The following is a 26111-nucleotide window of genomic DNA, read 5'->3' as shown; positions in this document are numbered from 1 at the left end:
GACATTTTTTCGCTGTTTTTTTTTATTTATATTAAAAATATCGGAACTTGGCGGCACAGAATGCTGTCAGCAAGCATGACATTGACAAATGACAAATTGACTTTGACATTGCTTTATGCGAAACGTCAAATCAATTTTTTCTTAGGTTGGTTCATGAAAAACATCACAAAAATAAGATAATCCTTTAATTAAAAAAAGGTAATTCCTAATTCTTGGCCATTTAATCCCAAAAAATTGTAACGAAAACAGTGCACAAGAGTATGATAAGGTAAGCCAGGCCCAAAAATAAATTTTTAAACGTTTCGTCTCGATTTTCTTTCAAGGTAAATGGCATGGTGGCTTGAAAATGTGAGGTTCTTTTGCATTTTTAAGGGTGTAGCTGGGGACTTTTTTCTCTTAAAATTATTTGGGATTTCTGCGAGTTGCACCACTACATTGGTCCCAGCTAACAGCTTTAGTTTAATCTGCAAAAAATTCCAATGGAATCAACATTTATAGGGCTTCTTATTAAGTTATTGGACTGTAAAATTAATTCATATTGCCTTGGATACACAGGTCCAACACAAACTCTTTTTACCAAAAAAAATATTTATGTAAGCATGGGAATGCAACTTTTCAGACTCAACAGAACACATGCTAGTTTATACAGCCAAAAAAGAAGTAATAACACCAATGAGAATCCCAAATATTCTTAGATTACTACCCAAGAAACATTTAAACCCCACCCACTTGAAACCTTAATTTTTTTTAAACAATAGAAATTGTTATGAGTTTTGTCACATAATATATCATAACTGATAAAATAGCACATCACCACCTATAAAACCCAAAACATTTACAGTAAAAGTGTCCATGAATCATCATAAAGAGTGAATGATACTTTATTATCACTAAAATCCTAATAGCTGTGCCTTTTTAGAGCCGCCAACAATAAATGTGGCATTCATGAACTGACAAGGGAATTAGAATGGCAGAAGAATGCCAGTCGAATGAAATCACATATGAAGTTATTTGCAGTTCTGGACGCCAGGTGGAAATATCCAAGCAAGACTGCACCAGCCCGAGTCCCACTGAGAGTGTGTGTATCATAGATTCTGCAGGCCTTTCACAAAAATTACCAGGTTAGAGTGTGACTTTGTAGTGCTATAGTATTTATTTATCTATTATTGCATTCCTAGGAACTTCCCATAGTAGTGCAGAGGACGCCATTGAATCTTTTGATAGATTTAATATAGAAGACAGTGCAAATAATGATAAACCTTTAGGATTTAATGAATGGGAGTTTGTTGAGGACGAGAATAAAGAAGAAAATTGGGAGGATTGTGCAGATGAAGAGGTTGTTGATAAGGTACCTTTGTCTGTCTTATAAATGTTTTTTATTTGTGATTAATTAATACATCTTTAGGAGGACAATAATGTGGACGAGCTTCCTTTAGTAAGTAACTGTGCCAGCCATAATACCACACCAAAAAGTTCCCTATTTAAAAGACATGATCCTGATTATATAGAAAGAAGTTTGGTGAGTACAGGAAACACAATTTTGTTTTTTATTCAATTTAATGGTATTTTATATATAAATTGACTACTTACAAAAGTCAAAGATAATAAAATTTAATTATAATATTTACATTTAATAAAGTTTAATTTTATAAAATACAAAAAAACTGGTAATAAAACAGCACTACCAGTTAAAATTCTAAGGATCCAGGTAAAAAATCAGGGTACTCTAAGGTACTCTTCAAATGAAAAAATGTCACTTACAAGATGCCTTGACTTATTTTTTGAACTGAATAAAGTTAAGAGCTTTTATTTTAGCTAGTGCACAGTTAAAGCAGTTTGTTGCTAAATATTTTGATCCACTTCTGGATCTTTCCAGATGGCTAAAGCTTCTTGTGGGTTAGGTGTGAATAAACCAATGAATTGAATGCCACAGTTTTAAAAGTAAGAATAGGCTGCCATCACAGCTGCATTCACTCAAGGTAAAAATAACTTACTGGGAAAACTTAGAATTGATTACTGCCCTACCTAGTTGATATTTTTAATAACAGCAACAACTGCATAAAATCACAAAAGCTTGGCCTGCTTTTGTCATAGACTTTGCCAGAGGAATTCTTTGATGCATATAAAGGATGGAATTGCAAACAACTAATTACCAAAACCATAGGGGAACACAGGCTTCAATTCTAGATTTAATTTTCTGCACAGACAAAAAACTTATAAGTAAAACTTATAAATATATTATGACAACAGATACTTTTAAGATTCTGAAAAACTAGAAAAATATTAAAGAGGAACTTCTTTAAAGCATTTTATGAGACTGTCAACTGCCATATCACATCACACTTCTCAGGGATAGATAAAAAATTATTATAGTACAATAGGTCCATGAGACCCTTAACAATTATAATAATTCATGAGACAAACAAACCTACAACAAGCAGGCCATGAAGATCGATTAACTGCAATTGGTCAGCCTGTAAGCCATGCAACCTGTTTAGTAGAGTCCTTTACATTTTTAGATCTTAAGCAATTAATTTCTGTTCCTAATGGACGTAATGTTTACTTCGATTTAGTTTTCAGTCATTTTAAAGAAACCAATTTTATGCGAGCTATTGATTATCTGTTGCCTGAGAGTATGCACCATATTCCTTATGTTGGTGAGATAGCTGTTATGCATCCCCCTCAATTGAAAGTAGAGCATACTTACCTTGATTTCAAAAATGCCAATTATAACAGCTTTCTTTCCAGTATACAGTGGGGTAATCTTTTTCAGAATAAAAGTATTCAACTGTGTAGTGACACTTTTTATGAAATCATTAATCTGGGTCTAGCTATGTTTGTTCCAACTAAAGTGTACAGAAGCTCCAATTTTCCTTCTTACTTTACCTCTGAATTGAGGACAAAAATAATATTGAAAAAGCAAGCACACCAACAATATAGAATAAGCGGCTACCAGAGGGATTTTCAATTATTTGCTGCAATGCGGTCTGAATGTAAGATTTTGGCCAGACGAGAGTATTACTGATGCATTTGCAGCTTTCTTTCGGAGCTCATACACGACTTTTAGTTCACCTCAAGCCTCTAACTCTAATAATATTCAGACACCGTACCCGGAGTGCATAACCATAACTAGATTTACTGAAAACGAGGTATTAAGTGCTTTAAAAACTATAAAACCCACACCGATAGTTGGACCTGACAAAATACCCGCATTTCTTTTATCAGACTGTAGACATGTTTTTGCAAAACCATTAACAATTCTTTTTAACTTGGCCCTTAAACAAGAATGTTTTCCTGATCTTTGGAAGTCGTCTAAAATTGTTCCCATACATAAAAAGAATGACAAAAACATGGTTGAAAATTACCGGCCTATCACAATAATAAATAACTTCTCCAAATGTTTTGAGCGCGCACTTCATTCTGCTTTATATCCTAAAGTGGGGAGTCTTATAAATACTCGACAACATGGATTCATGAAAGGTAGATCTACCACTACAAATTTGATTTCTCTTACAGAATATATCACCGAATCAATAAATGCAAACTCTCAAGTCGATGTTATTTATACAGACTTTTCAAAAGCATTTGACCGACTAGACCACAACATTCTCATTAATAATTTCGACCTATATTATGGATTTTCTTCTTCTTTGTCAAATCTTTTACAGTCCTATCTTACCGAGCGACCACAACACGTGGAATGTTTTGGTCGTAGTTCGGTGCAGATAGTTGCCACTTCCGGAGTCCCACAGGGCTCAATTCTGGGACCACTTCTTTTCAACTCATTCATTAATACAATATCTGACCAACTTGATGTTAATAGTCTGCTGTACGCAGATGACAATAAACTATATATTAGAATTGACTCTATTTTGGATTGTGAGCGGCTACAAAATAATTTAAGTCTTTTGAATACATGGTGTAAAAATAATAATCTACCCCTTAATGCGGCTAAATGTAATGTTGTCTCATTTGGCTTAAAGAAAAACTTCATTACTTACAACTATACCATAGATGATGTTATTCTGCCTAGATCAACTGAATTTAGAGATTTAGGGGTGATCTTTGACAGCTCTTTCTCTTTTCAACCGCATATTTTAGATATTGTCAAGCGCAGTTATAGAATGTTGGGATATATCATCAGGAACTCGCAAAATTTTAATAATGTTCTTAGTCTAAAAATTCTGTACTTTTCTTATGTCAGATCAATATTGGAATATGCATCCCAAGTTTGGTCACCATATTATACAAATCATATTCATGAACTTGAAAATATTCAACGAAAATTTCTCAAATATCTTTGGTACAAGAGTGACGGAGTGTACCCAGAAATTGGTTTCCCACATCAGCGTTTATTGGAAAGATTTTCGTTTGCTTTGCTGGAGGATCGGCGAAAATCCGCTGATTTGCAATTTTTATTTAAGTTGGTAAATAATATTATTGATTCACCAGATCTATTGCAGCAACTAAATTTTCATGTGCCTCGCATATCAGCAAGGAATACATCAACTTTTTACCTATCAAGACCTAGAACCAACATTTGTAAATTTTCTCCTCTGCGCAGAGCATGTAACATACATGACTCTGTTCTGGATCAGTGTGACATCTTTAATTGCAGTTTGTCGGAAATTAGAAGGGTACACTTTTCCTAGATGTTTTACCTTTAATTTACTTTGTCTATATTTCTTTTAATACCATTTGCTTGTAATTATTGATAATATTGTATTCTTTTTGATTTTCTTAAGATACCTATGTTTTGTAATTTATTGTTGTAATTTTCCCACTCATTAATTGGAATTTATTCTGTGAAGTGGTGTAAATAAATAAAATAAAATAAAATAAAATAAAATAACAACTATTTAATCAACACTGAAAGCAATATTACTGATAACCCTAAAAAGTTCTGGTCATTTGTTAACCAGCAAAGAAAATCTCACAATCTACCTACCTGTATGTTTTATAATAACAAAAGTGCAGATAATAGTAAAGATATAGCTGATTTATTCGCTAATTTTTTTTTCTAATGTTTATTGCAACAGTAATGTAAGAACTCCCAATTTTAGTTTAGAGAATAGGATTTATTTTTCTATTTGTGATATTGGCTTGTCTGAGGTATTTGATAAACTCTCTAAATTACCTAATAAACTTTCCTGTGGACCTGATAAGATACCTGAGTACATGTTAAGCAGACTTAAATATAGTATATCAGTTCCTTTGTTTTTGTTGTTTAATAGATCTTTATCAGAGGGTGATGAAGTCTGGTGAGAGGGATTGCATTGAGAACTATAGAAGCATCTCAAGGCAGTCTGCTGTTCCCAAGATTTTGGATGATATTATTTGTGATCAGCTTAGGTGGGCGTGCAAGGGGGTGTTTGATGAGAGGCAGCATGGGTTCATTAGTGGTAGATCTACCTCTACTAATCTTATTTTATATGAGGTTGCCTTACTGGAGGCCTTCGAGAATGGTTATCAAGTGGATTCAATTTATACTGACTTCACAAAGGCCTTCGACAGGGTCAATCATGAGTTATTACTAGCAAAACTTAGTTCCCTTGGCTTTAGTGAAAGATCCCTAAGGTGGTTTAAAGGCATGCTGCTGGGTCGTGAGCAGCGTGTTAGGATTGGAGATTCTGAATCTGGAAGTATCTTGGTGACTTCTGGAGTTCCTCAAGGGGGACACTGTTCCCCATTGCTTTTTGATTTATTTCTGATTGACCTTGTAACGTGTTTAACTGACTGTGATTACTTAGCCTATGCAGATGATTTGAAACTTTTCCGTGTTATTAAGTCACAGCGGGACTTTGACATCTTACAACAAAATCTTACTTCTTTTGTAAAGTGGGCTAATATGAATGATCTCTCTTTAAATATAAATAAGTGCTACTCAATTGGATTCTCTAGACTTAAAAATAAAATGAATAATATATACACTATTGATGACATAGTACTTAGCTCTGTTGACTCAATAAAGGATTTAGGAGTAGTCTTTGATACTCAGCTCACATTTGGGGAACACTGTGATCTTGTGGAGGGGAAGGCCTCTCAGATGTTAGGTTTTGTTTTACGAACTTGTCGTGACATGTCTATATCTACTTTGAAGATACTTTATTATTCATTAGTTAGAAGTCATTTAGAGTATGCCTCGATCATTTGGTCTCCTTTTTATAATTGTCACAAAATGCAACTTGAAAGAGTCCAAAAGAGGTTTACCCGGTACTGTTCCTACAAGTTGAATATGCAGGATGACCTACTTGACATGGAGGCAATATTGGGACTTCAATCGTTGGAATCTAGAAGGATTCAAAGTGACCTCAGCTTTATGTATAAGGTTATTCGTGGGCTTATTAATTGCCCTGCTCTCATCAACAACTTTAATTTAAAGGTCCCTGCACGCACCCTAAGGAGACATGAACTGTTTGCTTTACCAATCTGTCACTCCAACTATTCTTTACATTCTCCAAGCTGTTGTAGTCTTGCCTATTTAAACTCTCGCCCTGAACTTGATCCATTTGCAAGCTCACTCTCTGGATTTATTGGTCAACTAGGTCAAATATTTTAATTTATTGTTTTCTTATTGTGTTTATTTCTTGTGTATATGGTTGGGAATATGCTATCATTATCCTTTAAAAAGTCAACATTACTCTTACTTTACTGGAAAAATTCATCCGTTTTCCCAAAAGATGCTGGTTATACGTTTTTATAAAAGGCAAAAACACAAAATCTACAGCATCACAGAAACAAAGCTCACAATAAAGTGGCACTATCTATGCACAAAGAACTTAACTAAACAATCACTTATACATTCCAGAAATCTAACAATCATTTAAGGTTATTAAAAATTAGATGGCCATCCAATTCAAACCTTTCATTAACACAGGACAGATCTGGGCTTTTAAAAGCTTTACTAATTTCCATTGTCTCCAGCAAGTCTAGTTTTTTTTTGTCTAGTTTTTTGGCTGTCGGGAAAATTATGTTTTGAGTCAAGGAGGTGATCAGCAAAAGCCGATCTGATCACTGTGATATCGGTATTTTTAAATTTATTATATTGGGCCTTGTGTTCACTAATCCTAGTAAAAATATTCCTACCAGAGTGCTTCACCCTTCCTCTTCACCCATAATCATAAACTCCCAGAGAAGATGGCGGGGGTAGTTTATCTTTAGTTTTAGTTAGGCGGCTTGTTAATGAATTATTGGTTTTCAAAGCTGGGGTTATGCCAAAGCGAGAAAAAAAGCGGGATAGTTGGGACGATATTTTACTTTCATACCCCCTATAGATAGTTTGTCTAGTAAAGCCCTTCGTACTCTTGGTTTTATAACTAGAAATACTCAAGACTTTTCAGTAGCTGCCTTTAGAGTTTTATATCTTACACTTATTCGTAGTGTCATGCGTTTATTCTTCCATAGTCTGATCCCCTTATTATGCTAACCATATTTACAGTCTGGATAACGTCCAAAATAAATTTCTCAGGACTTGTGCCTGGCAATTAAATGTACGAGATGAGTCTTTATTGGAATTTAAATCAAGGCTAAATATGACTTCTCTTGAGGACTATCGAACTAGGTGTGATATGATATTTCTTCACAAGTTGATTAATAATGCTATTGATTGCCCTGAATTGTTATCGCGGATAAACTTTAGATGCAATACCAGTCTTTAGAGAGACGTCCCTTTTTCTGGTTGAATATCACCATACAAACTATGGTAAATTTTCTCCAATTAATCGACTCCAAATGTTGGGAAATAGATTTAATCAGGCTTTTGACTTAGTGGATTTAAAGCCTTCAAAACTTAAAAGGTGTCTGAGTGAGTTTACTCTTTGAGTACTATGTGTTAAGTATCAAATAAATTTGATTGCTTTTACTTTTCTTATTTTGATTATTTTAATGGTACATATGTTTTTAGTTGCTTTATATTTTTTTTTTGGAAGTTTTTGGTTAAGTTATTGGAAATTTTATCTTATTTGTATATCTTGGGCTGCTACATATTTATATACATTTAGGTAGATATATTATTGATTTATAGAAAATTTGGATATTTAATAGATTAAGTTCATTATACAATATCTTATTAATGTATTTGTTGATGGTAGAATAATTATATACATTTAGGGTTAGGATATGATTTATTATGTAATTTTGTTAGAATGGGGACATCCCGTAAATAAATAAATAAATATTGGTGGTCCAAAATAAGTAAACGACCTAAAAGTATTAATACAATTTGTTTGTTGTTGTAACTCTTACTTGCAAACAACATCACATAAGATTTTTTGGAGTTTAAATTTAAATGACTTTACTTTGAATTTTAAATCGACATTGAAATTATTACTTGTAGCGAAAAAGGAAACTGGACGTCCACAATGGCTGTCCGAACAAGAAGGCGGTTCCGGACGCCAAAGAAGAAGACGACGATGAGACGGAGGAGCCCGAGTCTCCGGGCGATTCGCAGAGTAGCGGCTCGAGAACGGTCTCTTCTTTTACGCCCAGCAGTCGGGTCGGGTGGCCCGTTATCCCGACAAAAGACAATCCGCCCCCAGAGATGGACAATTGGCTGGCGCAATTCACCAAATGGTCGAACGCCGAGAGGATTATGGCGTTGACTGAACTGATCGCGCGGTAAGTAAAGTTCTAATTCTTGAAGAAATTTTTGAAATTTGATGCTCTTAAGAGCGAAACACGTGTGACCACATTGACTCATAAAATTAAATTTTCGAGACCGAGACTTTGTGTTATTGTTTTTGATTTATTTATGTCAACGTCTCTTTGAGAATATGGACGATCTCTTTCAATTAGAAAACTTATTAATCAATCTTGTTTTGTTATTTGAGGTTGTTGATTTTGTATGTTGTTTGTATAGTGTTTGTTTTAATCTTTGATAATTTTATTTATATTTTTTTTGAATACCTATTTACGTAAATTATATATAGAATTAGCGTGATTAAATAATTTTTCTATTGTAAATTTTCTTTATATTGGGCTCTGGCTCGTTGATCAATAAATATACAAAAAAATATACTGCTGGTCGTTATTCCAGATGTGAGCCGACCCAAGTCCGTCACATGATGCAAGTGATAGAGCCGCAATTCCAACGGGATTTCATCTCGTTGCTACCCAAAGAGTTGGCGCTGAAAGTGCTGAGTTTCCTGGAGCCACGAGACTTATTGAGGGCCGCCCAGACTTGCCACAGCTGGAGGATTTTGGCCGAGGACAATCTGCTTTGGAGGGAAAAGTGTCGAGAGGCGGGAGTAATCGGGATCACTAAGCGGTTATCATCGTCGCCGAGGTCCGCCTCTAAGACCGTTTCCCATTGGAAGGTACGTTTTGATTCAGTATAACAGTTTGAATTAAATTATACTTTTGCTCTGTTGGAAAAGAAGTTAGAAGTTCAAACCTGGCTAGAATATTAAAATATTATAGATCAGTTGAACATAATGCAAATGAGGATCCAAGCAATTTTTGGTCTTTTTTCCATTCAAAAAGTAAACAAAATGGTATACCACAAACAACATACCTTAATGACAATGTTAAGACTGATCCGAAAACTATATAGCAGACGCCTTTACACTGTATTTCAGCATTCAAATATAACTGGTAACTTCAATTTTTCTGAAATATTAGAGGATGCTAAGTTGTGTTAGGGAAAATATTAAAAAATAAAACCCAAAAAATGTACCATCTTTTTAATAAGTCACTTAATAATGACAGTTGTCCTCAAAGTTCTTTAAGAATCTGTCTGACTCATATTTTTAAGACAAATGATAAAAGCCAAGTTCGAAATTACAGATCAATAGCAGTTTGATACAATCATGACTTCAAATACCCATTTGATAAAGTAAGTGACAAAATATTACTTAACAGGGTAAATATGCATAAATTCTTGGAGCATGCAATTCAGTTTATGAAGTCTTACCTTGCAGATAGGCAGCACAGGGTTAAGGTGGGACAATATTTCGCTTATGAAGTATCTGTACCGTCTAGGCAGTAATATAATATGCCCTCTTCTATTTATAATTTTTATTAAGAATCTGCCTTAAGTTGTGGCTTACTCGTCATGTCTCAGGTTGGCTAATAATTTTAAGATATTTGAGTCGGTTTCCTCTTTGGATGAACAAGAGTGGTTTGAGTGCAGTTTACCATTGGTGTGATATATTAAATTGTATTTGAATATTGATAAGTGTTATTGATAACTGCCATAACTGTAAAGTAAACTACACTAATGTCTCCTATTATATTGCTCATAAAGAGTTTGTCCAAAAATCATATTGCAAGGACCTAAGGTATTTGAGAGTATTTTTAAATTTAATTTTCATTATATTCAGTTTTTTATATCAAAGCTTATTGACTGTTATAAGAAACACAAAGTTCTTTAAGGACATTAATAGACATCTATGCGTCTGTTGTTTGGTCACCACAAACAGAAACCAACATAAATTAGGACTTTTAATTAATTTATCTATACAGGGTGTCGCACAATCAACGTCACAGGATGTAACTTTTTTATTTTTAAATATTAAATTTTTTAAGAAAACGTGTTTTTAATAGGGCCACTACCCAAAATTACTTTAAAAAACTACCCCCACAAATTCATCCCCTAAAAACCACTCCAACTTTTTCTTTTTAACGGCACCACCATTATTTCTTCTAATGTTTGGAATGTTTGTAAAATTGTTATTTCAATTTCATAAAAAAATCATGTGCTAAAACATCAACGTAAGGAATTTTTAAATTTTAAAATTAAAATGTTTCTGTTGCAAAAATTAAAGTGGCAAGTTTCTTTTTAGATTCAATTTATTTATTATACAATTATTTAACATCATATTAATTTGTCTTACATAATTTAAATTGATTATTTAATTAAATGGCAATCATGGGAGCAGTAATTGTTCGACAAGCTTCACGAATTCGATTCTTAAGCTATTCAAGATTATTGGATGGTCATTGATAAACAATATCCTTTAAATAACCCCAGACAAAAAAATCCATTGGGGTCATATCTGGAGAGCGGGCTGGCCACCTAATAGGATCCCTATTTTCAATTCACTTATGAGGAAATCTATTGTCTAAATAATCTGTGATAATTTGGGCATTATGTGTGTGGAGCTCCAGCTTGTTGCCAAATCATTAGATTGCGCTCTAAAATAGGCACATCTTCTAATAGTTCACATAGGGAATTTGGAAGTACATTTTAATACCGCTCTGAAGTTAATGTACCTTCATAAAAAAGTATTGTCCAAAAAAATGTCATTAAACACACCGGCCCACACGTTTATGCCAATTATAACGAGTGAAAAAAATAACGTTTGAAAACGAGTTTCCGTTATCTATCGGGGAACTATCCCATTATTATGGAATATACTTTCATCAGTCCAGACACAAAACTTCGGGATTGTCATGAATTAAAACCCTAAGGTATACAATAAACTATAACCTTCGTTGGTATAATATTCGCATATATTTATACCTGTGTTTAGTTCAATTTAATATTTACCTGCATTGCAAAATATTTAGTAGGTCCGAATTGACACTTGTAATGTTAGGTCTGTAAGTATTATACTTATCTAGGAGTCTTTATGTCTACCTAGGGTCTAAGTTTTTTTTGTGGTACTATAGCGCAAAAATGTGGCAACCATGGAAGAAGGCAAGTTCCGATGCTAAAGAAATAATAAACAATATTTACCAAGAGATTTTAACTCTGGCGAGGTTGCAGCTGAGACGTGTGCTTTGACAAAAACGCCTTTGTTAAGGATAAAAAGTTAAGGATATAATTGGGAAATCCGCAATTTCCAGGAGAAAGCGAAGCCACTCCGGCTCCTTGAAATGTGTGGTGATTTGGATCTATTAAGAAGACAAATTTATCAGATGTATGAAGAACAATCAATACTTACTGTGGTTACCCTTAGAGTGCTCTCCATTTAAAAAAAGGATGGAGCAGTTAAACTTCGTCATACAAGTATGTAACATCGACCCGTTTGCTGGCAATAATACCAAGGAAATTAAGGAATCGTAGTTTCTGTCACATCAGTGATATTTATGAATATGGGGCTGTTATATATTTAATTTTAATGTTGAGTTTGTTATATAAAGGGTGTCCCAAATTCGAGGGTGACCATTGGAATCTCGGAAACCGTAAGAGTTACGGGGTCGGTTAAATGGAGGCAAAGTTGCGCAATTTGGAACTTAATAAAATGACGTTTAAAAAATTTTAAAATTCCGGATACTTCCGGAGTTATCCGAAAAAAATCGAAATTTGTCAAAATCGTTTTTACCTTCTACCGACTTTATTTAAAGAGACATTGCGCAACACCCTGTACACATATTTGTCTTTGATTTTGATTTTTATTAATTTTAATTTCTTATTTTTGTTTGATAGATTATTAAATAAAAAAAAAACATTGAAAATATTCCCAGTGGTTCCCAAGACACAGTTCTGTTGCATAAAATTGATGCGTAAGAAATCCCTGTTTTTGCCAAGAACGTTTTAACAATATCCCAATTATGTTCCAAAGAAAAACAAAAAGATTCCTGGTCTAGTCAGAGAATATCAACACTGAAGATTCCCTCAAGGTGGAGTACTTATTGCTGTTCGCTCGTCTCTAAAGTCTGAATTGTTGCCTATGGCTCCTGAAGAATCTGAAGCCATCTGGGGTTTCCGTTATTTTTGGTAAAGTGAGACGAATTTTTTGTTGCTTTTACCCTCCTCCCAATTCTAAACCCGAAGACTGCCAACGTTTTTGTGAGACAACTGAGAGGGTGGCCGAAGACTATCGTGATAGCTCAATTTTGATTGCCGGTGATTTTAATCTACCAAAATTGACTTGGTGTAATGACTCTCTTGGAATGTTTAGTAGTGGCGTTGTGGGGCCTGCAGAATCTTTATTAGAAACAATGCCATACCTTAACATGTATCAGATCAATAACATTCAATAAAATGCAGATGGGGTATATCTAGATCTAGTTTTAAGTAACAATAGTAATGATACCCTATCATGCTCAAATGATCTTTTAGTTAAATTTGATCGACATCATCCTGCATTGATGATTTTTATAAAGTTAAACAATTATGAATCTCTTAATTATTGTGAAGAAATACACGACTTCAAGAATGCAGATTATGCAGGTCTTAACAGCTACCTTCTTAATGCGGATTGGGATAGTTTATTCTCATCTGATGTTAACGCTAATGTGGACTGTTTGTGCATTGGGCAACGCTCTCACCTATTTTGTACCTATCATAAAAATTGACAATAAATTCAAGTTTCCAATATGGTTCAGCGCAGAATTGAAATCAAATGTCTTGCAAAAAAGATTGGCATATGCAAAGTATAAACAGTCTAAAGCCGTGGAAGACTATGAAATGTTCAGTAATCTTAGAGCAATCTGTAAAAATCAGGCCGATCAGTGCTACTCAAACTATATTGAGCAAACCCAATCTTCTATTTCCAGTGACCCTAAATATTTCTGGAAATATATAAGAGATAAGACATCCTTACACAAGTATTCCATCTACTGTGAAATATTTAGATGCAGTGGGTGAAAATGGCCATGAAATAACATCTTTATTTGCACAATATTTTTCTTCAGTCTACTCTCTGATGTTCAGGAATTCACGCAGCCTGCTATTGTATGTTCTTTTGCTATTAATGAAATGCATGTACAAATATCTGAAGTCTTTGAAAAGTTAACCAATGTCAATGTTAATAAGGGCCCTGGGCCTGACTGTATTCCAGCTGTCTTCATAAAACACTGTGCTTTTGCTTTGCACGTCCACTATGACTGATTTATAATTTGTCTTTCAAGACAGGTAGTTTTCCAACCTCATGGAAGTTAAATTATTTGACTCCTATATTTAAGAATACCGGTCAGAGGGATGATGTGAAAAACTATCGTCCTGTTTCTCTGGCTTGTCACTTTGCAAAGGTTCTTGAAAGTTTTGTCACAGATTTTTTATCAGAGAAATTTAAAAACATAATGTCAACTAAGCAGCATGGGTTTGTAAAGGGTAGGTCCATTACCACTAATTTGTCGGGGGCCTTGGAGAATGGTATGTCGGTTGATTCCATATATACTGACTTTTCCAAGGCCTTTGACAGGATTAATCATTCTCTCCTGGTTACGAATCCATCTTGCCCTTATTTATTTAATCTTTTTATTAATGATTTTGTTCATTGCTTTGATTATTGTAATGTGTTACTTTTTGCTGATGATCTTAAGATTTTTAGAATTATAGACAGTAACTTGGCACATCGTGACCTTTGTTCTGATCTTCACAAATTTGAATTATGGTGCAAGAACAATAGAATGGTCCTAAATGCTAAAAGATGCAAATATATTCAATTTACCAGGAGTTTTGGTCCACCATTTCATCAGTACCATCTAATGAGTTCACTTATTGATGAGGTATCAGAGATACATGATCTTGGGGTGCTTTTTGATTGCAGACTAACTTTTTCAAAAAACATTGAAAACCTGTGTAAAAAGGCTTACAAAATGTTGGGTTTTATTAAGAGGCACACTCATGAGTTTAGGAGTATTGATTCTATCAAACTTCTGTATTTTTCATTGGTTCGCAGTCAACTTGAGTCGAATTCATTGTATGTGGTCACCTTATTATGCTAAATATGTAATGTGTCTAGAAAAAGTTCAACATAAATTCATAAGATACTTTGCTTACAAGCTTAATATTCCTTGTATTGATATTAATAACAATGAAATGTATAGATTGTTGAACATTGAAAAATTGGAGACTCGACGTAAAAACTGCGATATTGTCACAACATACAAGATTCTTAACAATGTAATACAGTCTCCTAAGGTAATTTAAATGTTCCTCCTACTACAGTGCTCAGACAGACTAGATTATTCTACCTTGAACAACATCGTACAGTGTATGGTGAAAACTGTGCAATAGGTAGAATGATGATTAACTCAAATAGTGTCAGTATAGATTTGTTTCATTGTTCTCTAAGTTCACTTCAACGAATTTTAAAATCTGCTTAAGTGCAATATAATTTTATATCTTGACTTTGCTTAAAGTGTGTCTTCTTTTCTATTGTAGTTAGTCTGTTTTAAACCATTGTTGTCCTTATATTTTATTTAATTTTATTGATGTTGCCTGTTATCTGTTATTTATGCTAGATATTTATTGATAGTACTAATACTTCAAGTGCTTTATTGCGATATAAAATCTTATTTTATTGAATATTATTATTATTTTGTAAATTGGTTAATTACCGTAATATATACTAAACTGAAGGTTGAAACACTTATGCAATATTTCATGAACATTCTTGGATATAAATGTAAAGTAATTTTTAGGCCGCTTATATGCGTCAACACGCCATCGAAATGAACTGGAGATACAAACCGGTAAAAAACCCGAAAATGCTAAAAGGGCACGACGACCACGTCATCACCTGTTTGCAGTTTTCGGATAATAAAATCGTTAGCGGATCGGACGATAACACTTTAAAAGTGTGGTCCGCGGTCACCGGCAAGGTATCACCGCCGCCATTTCTAGTTCGGCCCTTTTCGCACATATTAAATTATGATTATTTTAGTGTCTACGAACTTTAGTGGGACACACGGGTGGCGTATGGTCCTCGCAAATGTCCGGTAACGTAATAATCAGCGGTAGTACTGATAGAACTTTAAGAGTTTGGGACGCTGAGACCGGCATTTGTCGACATACGCTTTACGGTCACACTTCAACGGTCAGGTGTATGCATTTGCATAAAAACAAGTAAGTATAGATTAACTTTAATCCACATTCGGCCCAGGCAATCTATTTCCTTTAATCAAAGCATATAGTCCGGTCGTATAAGAATTCTTATGCCCGGTTCCCTCAATTCTCTTTTATGTGAAGAAATTTATGGAATTTTAATGTTTTACTTTAAGGGTAGTGAGCGGGTCGAGGGACGCCACCCTTCGCGTGTGGAACATCGATACTGGACAGTTTCTTCACGTGTTGGTCGGCCATTTGGCGGCCGTCCGATGTGTGCAATACGACGGTAGACTCGTCGTCTCCGGGGCTTACGATTATATGGTGAAAGTGTGGAATCCGGAGACCCAAGAGTGTTTGCACACTTTACAGGGACACACCAATCGGGTATACTCGTTACAAGTGAGTTTCTGCCTTTTTTTGCTTTATATACAGAAAACGTCAAAAAAAAAGAAAAGTTCATATGAAACGAATATGAATCATATGAACTTGCAACCAATTTTGAGACATTATTGTTAGTACGCTTATCCTTTTTAGCCTATTAAACGCAAAACTGTTTTAACCAGGGGCGTGCGAACCAAGGGAGGTATTGGGTAAATTTAACCCCATTTGTCTAAGCATTCAATTTTCGCCCGTTTGGGCATCAGATTATGATGTTCTTATTCCTTTTTGCATACAAAAGGTTAATTATTTTAAAAAAAAAAACGCTAAATATCAACGTTCTTGTGAAAATTGGCTAAAAACAAGTAATAAGATACAAAAATCAATTATACTTAAAAAATTAAATCTGTGCCGTAAATAAAAAGAACTGTCTTAAAAAAGTTAAGATAGCACTTAAGGCACTTTAAATGATTTTAAGTGTAATAAAAAAACAACAAAGTAACAATTTTATAAGCGTAAACAAATTCTTACAATAATTGTAATTACAAAAAAAAACTTATAATATAATAAAATAATAATTGCTCAAAATGCCGGCCATGGTGCTCGATACATTTATTGTACCTACGCAGCAAATTAAGATGGACGTGTGGTTAAAAACATCAGGCATGTTTTGTATTACATCACCAGCGCGGAAATTCTACCCACCAAATCTTCCTCTGATTCGACTGAATTTTCATAAACGAGACTTTTCATAGGTCTCTCCAAAGAAAAAAATCTCACGGTATTAAATTTGGGAAGCGCGCTGGCCAAGTGACAGGGCAAGTCAATCCAACGCCTTCCAAAATTTTCATTTATAAACTAGTGAACAATTGAAAAATGAGCTGGCGTTCAATCATGTTGTAGCCATAAGTTTTGTCGTATATTTAGGGGCATATCATCTAACAGTTCTGGTAGTACGTCTTAAAAAAGTTAGATAATTATTGTTGCTGGTTAGACGAGGAGGCAACGTAATTGGACCAATTAATCGTTCTCCAACAAAGCCGGCCCACATATTGACCTAAAAGCCCTTAAATGAATACCATGTGGGCTTTCCCCAGTCCACAAATGATTATTTTTAGAATTAAAAATACCTTCTTTCGTAAATATAGCTCCGTCAGTAAAAAGGACATATTTTGGAAATTGAGGTTCTTCTATACATCGGTGAAGAAACCACTGGCAAAAATTTACGCGGGGCATGAAATCAATTGGTCCCAATGATTGTTGTTTTTGCAGTTGCAACGTTTCATACTCTAACATGATTTACATTCATGACATCAGCTACTGCTCGAGTACTTACAGATGGGTTATCTTCAAATCGTTGAAGAACTTCTTCGTGAAAAGATGTTGGTCCGGATATTCCTTTGCGCACCATTATCTGGCCGTTTTATTTTTACGGAGCCAGTCAAAAAGTGTGAGAGCTGGAACTTGTCTTTGGGGAAACCGCTTATTTTCCATTAATAATAAATCAAATTAATAGCATATCGGCATATTCAGCAAAAGTATACTCTTCCATTGCATAACCGTGATAAAAAGGGAATTAATACCGTGTAGAATCTATTACTGACAATGACAAGTTATAATAATGAATGTTAGTTATTCCGTTTGCCGAAAAGCGATATTAATAGGATGCGTTCTAAAATACAAATCTTTGTACGGGTTGTGGCTTATTTCTACTCTAGGACTGTATTAGGAAAATTTAATTGAATCTATTTATCGGTGATTTTATTAAATTATAAACATGAAATTTTATAGAGGTCGAAAGAATTTTTGAGTTTGAAAAGTTAGAAGTTCAGTCCTGATTAATTCTCAAACCTTGTTAACATGCACTATCGCTTTTCATCAAATGAACTTTAGCATTATTAATAAAATGATTAATTCTGGTGCTGTATCTTAATTAACTTTTAGTCAATTTTTACAAAAACGGTGATATTTAGCGATTTTTGCTGAGAGCACTTTTTTATGTAAAAGGCATAGGAGCATCATAATCTGAGGCACAAATTGAAGTCTTAGAAAAATGGGTCTCCCTGGATTCCACACCCTTGGTTAGAATTATTTTTGTTTAGTAGGTTTATAAGAATAAACGTACTAACTATAATTTATGTTTCAAAATTGGTTGCGGTAGCTAAAGTAGTTCCGAAGCTGTAAAACGAAAACTATAGTTTTTAAAGGTTATCTTCAAAGAGCTCGAGCTCCCTGAGGAACCATTTCCGCACCCATGTTCACTCTGTATATTGTGTATACTGTGTCAACGGAACACTCTGTATATTGTTATTGTATATTGTTGACTAAACAAAATTGCCGTCAAACCAAAATAATTTTAGTGAACTCAATTTTTAGTCTAGGATTACATTTTTTGTATCAAATTAATCTATGGAGTGTCCTCTATAACGCCATAAAGAAATTATACAAATATGTTGAATGTTTAAATAGGTCGTAGCCAAAAAAGTATTGACGTACAAAAATAGTTTATGTATTAAATTATTCCATAAAAATTAATTAACTAAAAAAATCCATCTGCATGTCTTCTATGATACTGTAGAGAAATTATAGAAATATATTCAAAAATTAAAAAAATCACTGGAAAAATTTGCCTGGATCCAAAATTGTTCTGTCAAAGTTTGTAATTTAAAAAAAAATGCCTCAAAATCCTTCTACAGCATGTCTTGTACAATACTGTAAAGAAATTATACAAATACTTTCTATAAGTTGATGTTACATTGAAAAATGTCCAAGAATAATTAACAACCTCAAATCTTGTAGTCTTTGGGTCTTGGCAGATAAACTCGTCTAGCTCAGAAAGTATTAGGCCTACAAAAACAACTCCGTTTAAGTTTAACTTTACCTCAAAAATTTTCCAAATCATATACAGCATGTTTTCCTTAATACAGTAAAAGAATTATACAAATATCTTCAACAGTTCGGAAGTTATATGGAACAAGACGATTAATAATAAAAAAATTGAGTTTCCAAAAACTGGTGTGTATTAGGCCGTGACGAATAAAACTGGTCATAGCTAAGAAAGTATTTAGACCCATAAAAATACTTCAACTGCATAATTCATAAATAGGTACATAATTTACCTGACTATAGATAACCACAAAACTTCAAATTACACTTTATGACCCTGTACCTTTTTTGGAATATAGTATAAGTATAAATTATATATAAAATATATAATTTATTATTAAAAAAGGCTGTGTTGAAGAAGTGTTGTCGATGAAATGGACTGTATAAAAAATTTAGTGTTAACAATTAGGGTTTAGTACTAAAGGATCGAACGAAGGTGCCCAAAAAAATGTGAAATTTGCATGTCACCTACAGGTGCAAGTACTGCGAAATGAAAGAAGAGAATAATAAATCCAAATGGATTAAACAAAAAGTATAGTTATAACTAAAAGTAGCTTAGAATCTTATCTTTTAAAATAGCTTCAATAAACTGCAACTGATGCCATAAAAGCTTCATTTAATACTGTTTTATCTGGGGCACCTAATAACATACTTGCATCACCAAGAAATTTAAAATTTATTTATTAAAATAGTCAATCAAATTTTAAAGTGAATTGATATAAATCTCCGAAATGTCTCTTTAGTTTGACGGTGTACACGTAGTAAGCGGTTCTTTGGACACGAGCATCCGGGTGTGGGAAGTGGAAACGGGAGCATGCAAACACACCCTGATGGGACATCAGTCTCTCACGTCCGGCATGGAATTGAGAAACAATATCTTGGTGTCCGGAAATGCCGATTCTACCGTTAAAGTTTGGGACATTCTTACGGGACAGTGCCTTCAAACCCTCTCCGGTAAGTACAAGTTATAAAAAGAAGACAATTAAAAGAACATTTTCTCATGGTGTTCAACATGCATGTTATCACTTTAAAACTCGATTTCTCTTTTAAAAAAAGGTTTATTTAATAAGATAATTATTATTTAATTAAAATAATTATTAAAACTTCAAAATTCAAATGGACATAGAATAACTATACAACTTAAAATTAATCTTACAGAACTAACTTAAAATTATTATGTGTGCTGTATTTATACAAAATAGTACAGCGGTGTCAGCGGTTTCCATGGTAAAGGAATCAGGCCACCGGTTTGCTAATCGACGGAAATGGTATTGTTGCCAATTCCTAGAACTGCTGACTCTGGTTCGTTGCGAAATAACACACGTGTGTGGTTTTGTATTTCAACATATAAAATGTATTTACTGGAAGTGCTAAATAATTGTTTAGAGTTTTGTAATCATATTTTATACCTTCCAGATAATCGCAGATTTTTATTTCTATTGTGGTCCTGAAAATGGCCCAAATTGTCTAAAACAATTTTTTTTTTGGAATAATTTTTTATGCAAGTTTTCCAGCATTGGAAATGGCTTAGGATATTTCCTGAAGCAACTAATTGCATCCCGGGCATCGAGAAGAATTTTTCATCCTTAGCCAAGAATTTAAGATCTTTTCCAGAGATTTAAAGTCACTTTCTAGCCTTCCAGACACGGGATATAGTTTCTTTTATATTTTTCAGGGATTTGTATTCATTTTTCTGGCTTATAGAGGAATTCTTATAACTACCAGGAGGCATTCGACGTAATTTTTTATATCTTTCCGGCATAATTCAGCGAGTCTATTGACAGTGGGATTAATGTTTTATTTTATTCCACAGGCACTTGACGTTATTTCTTTTTGTTTTGCCAGTTACTTTAAAATAGATTATATTCCTGGCTCTAGGACCAGAATTGACTCTTTTAGACCACTGATTTTTATTTCTATCGTGGCTCTGCAGATGGCTTAAATTAGTGTCAAAACGGTGTTTTTTTAAATAATTTTTTTGGAGGTCGCCCAGTCCAGGCATTGGAATTAATTGTGTCTTATCTTTCAGGCAGTTTTAAGTAATTTTTTTACACTTTTGGAGTCATCTTGTAGGTCTTCCAGATATTTGAAATAGTTCAAGGTATTTTCTGGATCATCTATTTAACTTGATCAGGCATCGAGAAGAATTGTTCATATTTTTCTGGGAATTTGACATTGTAATTTTGAATATTTTCTAGGGATGCGGGATCTTTTGTCTTCCAGGTATTGGACGCATTTTTATATACCTTTAAGGGATCCAGTCTTTTTTAGGTTTATAGAGGAATTCCCACATATCCCAGGCATTTGACTATTTATATTCCCGGTTCTAGGATCAAAATAATTGAGTCTTCTAGGCGTGTAATGAATATTTTATAGATTGGTATATACATCATAGTTCTTGCTAAATATTTTGGGCAACTTTTTTTATTAGATAACCTTCGTACTCATTATTGTTACTTACTATTATTAATGTGTATGAAACCTATAATTACTCATTATTAAAGATTTTCTAATACAACTAAAATGGTATTTTGGTTAGTGTGCATGGTTGGTCTATAGATGTATACACCATAGCATTAGGTAATTACGTGAACTAGAGAAGAGAGAGTATAGTCGAAAATGGTGGTATAGTTTATTTTACCTTTATTAAACCAGCTCAAAATTTGTCCACGTTTATTATTTTTATCCCATAATACGTAAAACTGGTACTTAATATATCCAATAATCTCTCCAAATAATCTTTTATGTCATTCAAGGATTTTGAGTAATTTTTTATGATGATATAGGAATTTTACCTTCCAGCCATAATTTAACCTGTTTTTTTAGACTGAATTTAACGTTATGCCTTTTTGTCGTTCCAGTGGCTTAAAAATATAAATTACATTTCCGATTCTTGGACCTGGATTGATTCTTCTAAGCCATTGAATTTTTATTTATTTATTGTAGCTCTGAACATGGCCTAAATTAGTGCCAAAACGTTGGTTTTTTAGCAACAGATTTGCTAAAACAGTTTTTTTATGGAAATTTTACAGGTCAGGCATTGAAATTCATGTTCCACATGTTTCAGGCACTTGGAGTAATCTTTTACCCTTTTAGAATCATCTTTCAGTCTTCGTTTGACGTCATTTCTTTTAGTCTTGCTAGTGACTTTAAAATAAATTATAATCCCGGTTCTAGGCCATTGAATTATTATTTGTATTATGGCCCTGATAATGGCCAAAGTTAGTGCTGAAACGTTGAGTTTTCAGCAACAAATTTTTAAATCCATTGTCCAAAAAAAAAATCTTTTGAATCATTTTTTACGGAGATTTCTCAAGCATGACGTAGGGATTAAGTTTCCACATGTTCTAGACAATTTTTTTTTTTTTATGCTTTTGGAAGTCATCTTGTAAGTCTTCCAAGCCTTTGAAATGGTTTAGGATATTTTTTGGAATAATTATTAACTTAGAACATTAAAAGGCTAGAGATTAGCATTGCCGTGGAACTGTGTGGTAGCATAAACTGTGTGGTAGATAACGTATATTACAGAAAAAGGCACAACAACAACATCGCAACTAGAACCGTATCATCCATTTTTCTCTAAGAGTCCAAACGAAAACAAAACAAAGGTAAGAACACAAAGTCACGGTCTCATCAAATCCGTATAATTTTTTAAAAGCTACACGTTTTTCGCTCCTATCGGAGCATCATCAGGCCTAAAAAATACGTTAAGATATTTTTCACAAAAAGAACGCTTATAAATTATGATAAAACTCATTACCTAGACCTACACAGATCACATTACAACTAACAACAAAAGAAAAGCTAGCTTAAGTTAACAATTCCCACCATAGATAAAAATGTATGCTTAAAAAAAATAATAAAAAAGTAAAAATGTAATAAAAAAGTAAAAATGTAATGTAAAAATGTCACCAGTGGGGAACGATCCAGCAACCTTTAGATTCACAGGCGCGCGTCTAACCCATAGGCCACCAAGTAACATAATCAAACATGGGGAACAATCCGAACTATACTAATAAGTGTGAATATAAGTAAACAATCTTAACAATAAAAACTGATTATATATAAAATTGAAAAGGAAAAGACTTTTTAAATTCTTTGAGAGAGGTTATTATAAATGATGTGAGGTTCAAACGTGAAAATATCGTTCACACACACAAGGACAGGGCTCTTCTTAACTTTAGTTATTTCCATTTTTTCCAACAAGTCCAGTTTTTTGCCTTTTGAGCACTCATGCAAAATATCCGCTCCCTGAGTTAATTAAAAACCATGTGAGGGAGCCAATAAATGATTTGCAAACGCCGATTTATTTTCAATCATGTCAGTATCCCTGTACCTGTCCACCAAACTTGTATGTTCCTTTATTCTGGTGGAACTTTTTCTCTACGATTGCCCTATGTAAATGGCATTACAGTCATTACATCTTAATGAATATACCCCTGATTTTGAAAAGAAATCGGCCTTATCTATTGTACTAACTAGCTGCCCATTTATACTGTTTGTAGTTTTAAAAGCAATTGTGAGATTTGTAGACTTAAAAAACTTTGCAAGCTGAAAAGAAATATTACAAAAAAATGACATTGATCTAAAAAGGTGACCATTTTCATGATTAAGATGGATTAGGTTGTAAGTGAGTTTGTATTTATTATAGAATTTAGAATAAAGGCGAATAATTATATCAAGTGGAAAACCATTATTAAAAGCGATATGTTTAATTATATTTAGTTCATCAAGGAAAGCTTTTCTAGAAAGGGGGATGCTGAAAAAGCGATAGAAAAGGGAATTAAAAGAGGTAAATTTGTAGGAATAAGGGGAGTTTGAGGAGTATTGGATGACATTGTCCGTAGTGGTGGGCTTGCGGTAAATCTCAAATTCAAGTTTGTTGATATTTTTTGAAACAAGAAAAGGTAACCTTCCATCTCTTTCTTCTTCAATGGTAAACGAGATGTTTGCGTGACGAGAGTTTATAGAAATGAGGAAATCTGCCAATTCTAGATAATTTCCATTCCATACCACAAAAATATTATCCACGTATCTCCTATATACAGTGAGAAAAGCACCAAACTTCCCATTGACAATCCTTTTCTCCAAATGGTGCATAGAAATCTCACTCAGAAGAGGAGAGAGGCAAGACCCCATTGCTAGTCCAGTAACTCGTCTAAAAAACCTGTTGTTGAAAACGAAAAAATTCTGATCAAGTACTAGCTTGAGGAGTGTTAAAAGATCATCAACAATAAATCTGTCAAGCGGTGACTTAAGCAAAAGGGACCTGACTAGATCAAGGCAATCATCAGGTGGAATGCTTGGAATAAGTTCTTAACGTCCAGAGAAATTAGTTTTGAACCCTCTGGTATGCAGATATTTTTTTAAAAAATTGTCAACTGTACTGAATTTTTTGTGAATAAATCGATAATGTGAACAGCCTTTGTTTTTTTGAGTTCACGGTATTGAGTGTCTTTTGTACTACTACTACAGTTTTTTCTCATATCATTTCATTACTAATAGATAAGGATATTACGCTACAATCAACATACTCGTTTACACCTAAATAAAAAGCATTTTTTTCGTCTCCCGACTTCCAGGTTCGAACAAACACCAATCGGCCGTAACCTGTTTGCAGTTCAATCAGCGGTTCGTCATAACCTCGTCGGACGACGGTACCGTGAAACTGTGGGACCTGAAGACGGGCGAGTTCATCCGAAACCTGGTCGCGTTGGACAGCGGCGGCTCCGGTGGCGTCGTCTGGCGGATCCGGGCGAACGACACGAAGTTGGTGTGTGCGGTCGGCAGCAGAAACGGCACCGAGGAAACGAAACTGTTGGTGCTCGATTTCGACGTCGATCCTCCTTTCAATTCTTCCGGATTCGGTAGATGAGGACCGAGGATTTTTATATACATATTTTTTTTTATTTAGTGTGTCGGCCAAGACATTAAGTGATTCTAGTTGCTGGTTTTTTTTTTCGTTTTCGAGTCGATGAGGTTTCTTTTCGGTTTAGCCTATAGGCTAATCTAATCGTAAGTGTTAAAGCGGTTTTATTAAAGTTTAGCGGAGCGGTTTCGACTTATAAAGCAACATCGGCAAGTGCTAACTGAATGTAAAGGCAATTCTTAAAATTAGTTTTTTGTAGGGCGGTTTTTTTTTTTTTAGTTTTAGTTTTATTTATGAAAAATATTAGCACATGTGGCTTATTTGACGACAAAAAAATACTAGAAGGTTAATTTTTGCATTAGGTTTGAAAATACGTCATGTTCTTTTAAAAGGAGTAGTAAAAACCGGTAGGTACTGGAAAATAGAACTTAATTGAAGACATGAGTTGATAAAGGTGCTATGTCCACTTTTTCAGATATTGAGTAGTTGAAGGAAACGCGTTTTCACTTATATATTTTTTTAAATAAATTTTATAAAAATTACCAATATCTTATTAGATTAGAATCGTTTTGTACTTTTTTATATAATATTTTTTGTTTTTCTAGAATTTATACTTTTTTAGTAATTTTAATTTTAATGAAAGAAAGAAAGAAAGAAAGAAAATGTGCTATATTACGTAAGAATAATCTTGTGTACAAGCATCCTACAAGCTAAAAAAACAAAACACAAATACAATTTCAAAATTTGACAAAACAATGAACAAAATTAAACACAAGAAGACAAAACTTTTTGAACATACTTAAATTAAGATAACTAAATAAAACAATCAATTACTAAATAAAGGTAAACTTGTTGACAAAACTAGAGAAGAAAAAAGGAAAAAAAAGAAAACTTTCCAACATGTCCAAGGTTAAAACCAATCATTAAAAAAGTCATCCAGGTTATAATATGCCTTAGCCAATAAAAGCGACTTTAATTCTCTTTTAAATCTTTTAACATCCGATATATGAGGCGTATAGAATCAAACCCCGCTAACTCCAAAATGCAAAATTTTACAGGAATTGAGAAAAACCGTTAGCTAGATTATTTTTTGATATTTGATTGCCATATATTTTTAATTTAAATTTTCTATATAAAAATATCTAAGTATTGGTAAAAAATCCACCATGGCTCTAAGTTTTAGGCTAAATATTTAGGTTTTTGTTTGGAGTTAGCGGCTTTTGATTGTGAAAAATGAATATAGCGGGTTTTGATTCT

General features: G+C 33.6%; 1 protein-coding gene across 1 annotated transcript; it reads left to right on the top strand.

The window, feature by feature from the left end:
• Window positions 1-134: 134 nt before the first annotated feature.
• Window positions 135-24928, top strand: LOC126737607 (F-box/WD repeat-containing protein 7). The gene is made up of 11 exons (XM_050442613.1): window positions 135-268; window positions 920-1121; window positions 1179-1348; window positions 1406-1519; window positions 8336-8616; window positions 9035-9314; window positions 15316-15495; window positions 15558-15739; window positions 15895-16120; window positions 19729-19939; window positions 24568-24928. The coding sequence occupies exons 2-11, from the start codon at window positions 968-970 to the stop codon at window positions 24858-24860; spliced, it is 2091 nt and encodes a 696-aa protein (XP_050298570.1). The 5' UTR covers window positions 135-268; window positions 920-967; the 3' UTR covers window positions 24861-24928.
• The last annotated feature ends 1183 nt before the right edge of the window (window positions 24929-26111 follow it).

Source organism: Anthonomus grandis, chromosome 1 (genome assembly GCF_022605725.1).
Source record: "Anthonomus grandis grandis chromosome 1, icAntGran1.3, whole genome shotgun sequence".
NCBI lineage: Eukaryota > Metazoa > Arthropoda > Insecta > Coleoptera > Curculionidae > Anthonomus > Anthonomus grandis.
This window is presented reverse-complemented; position numbering and strand designations above follow the sequence as displayed.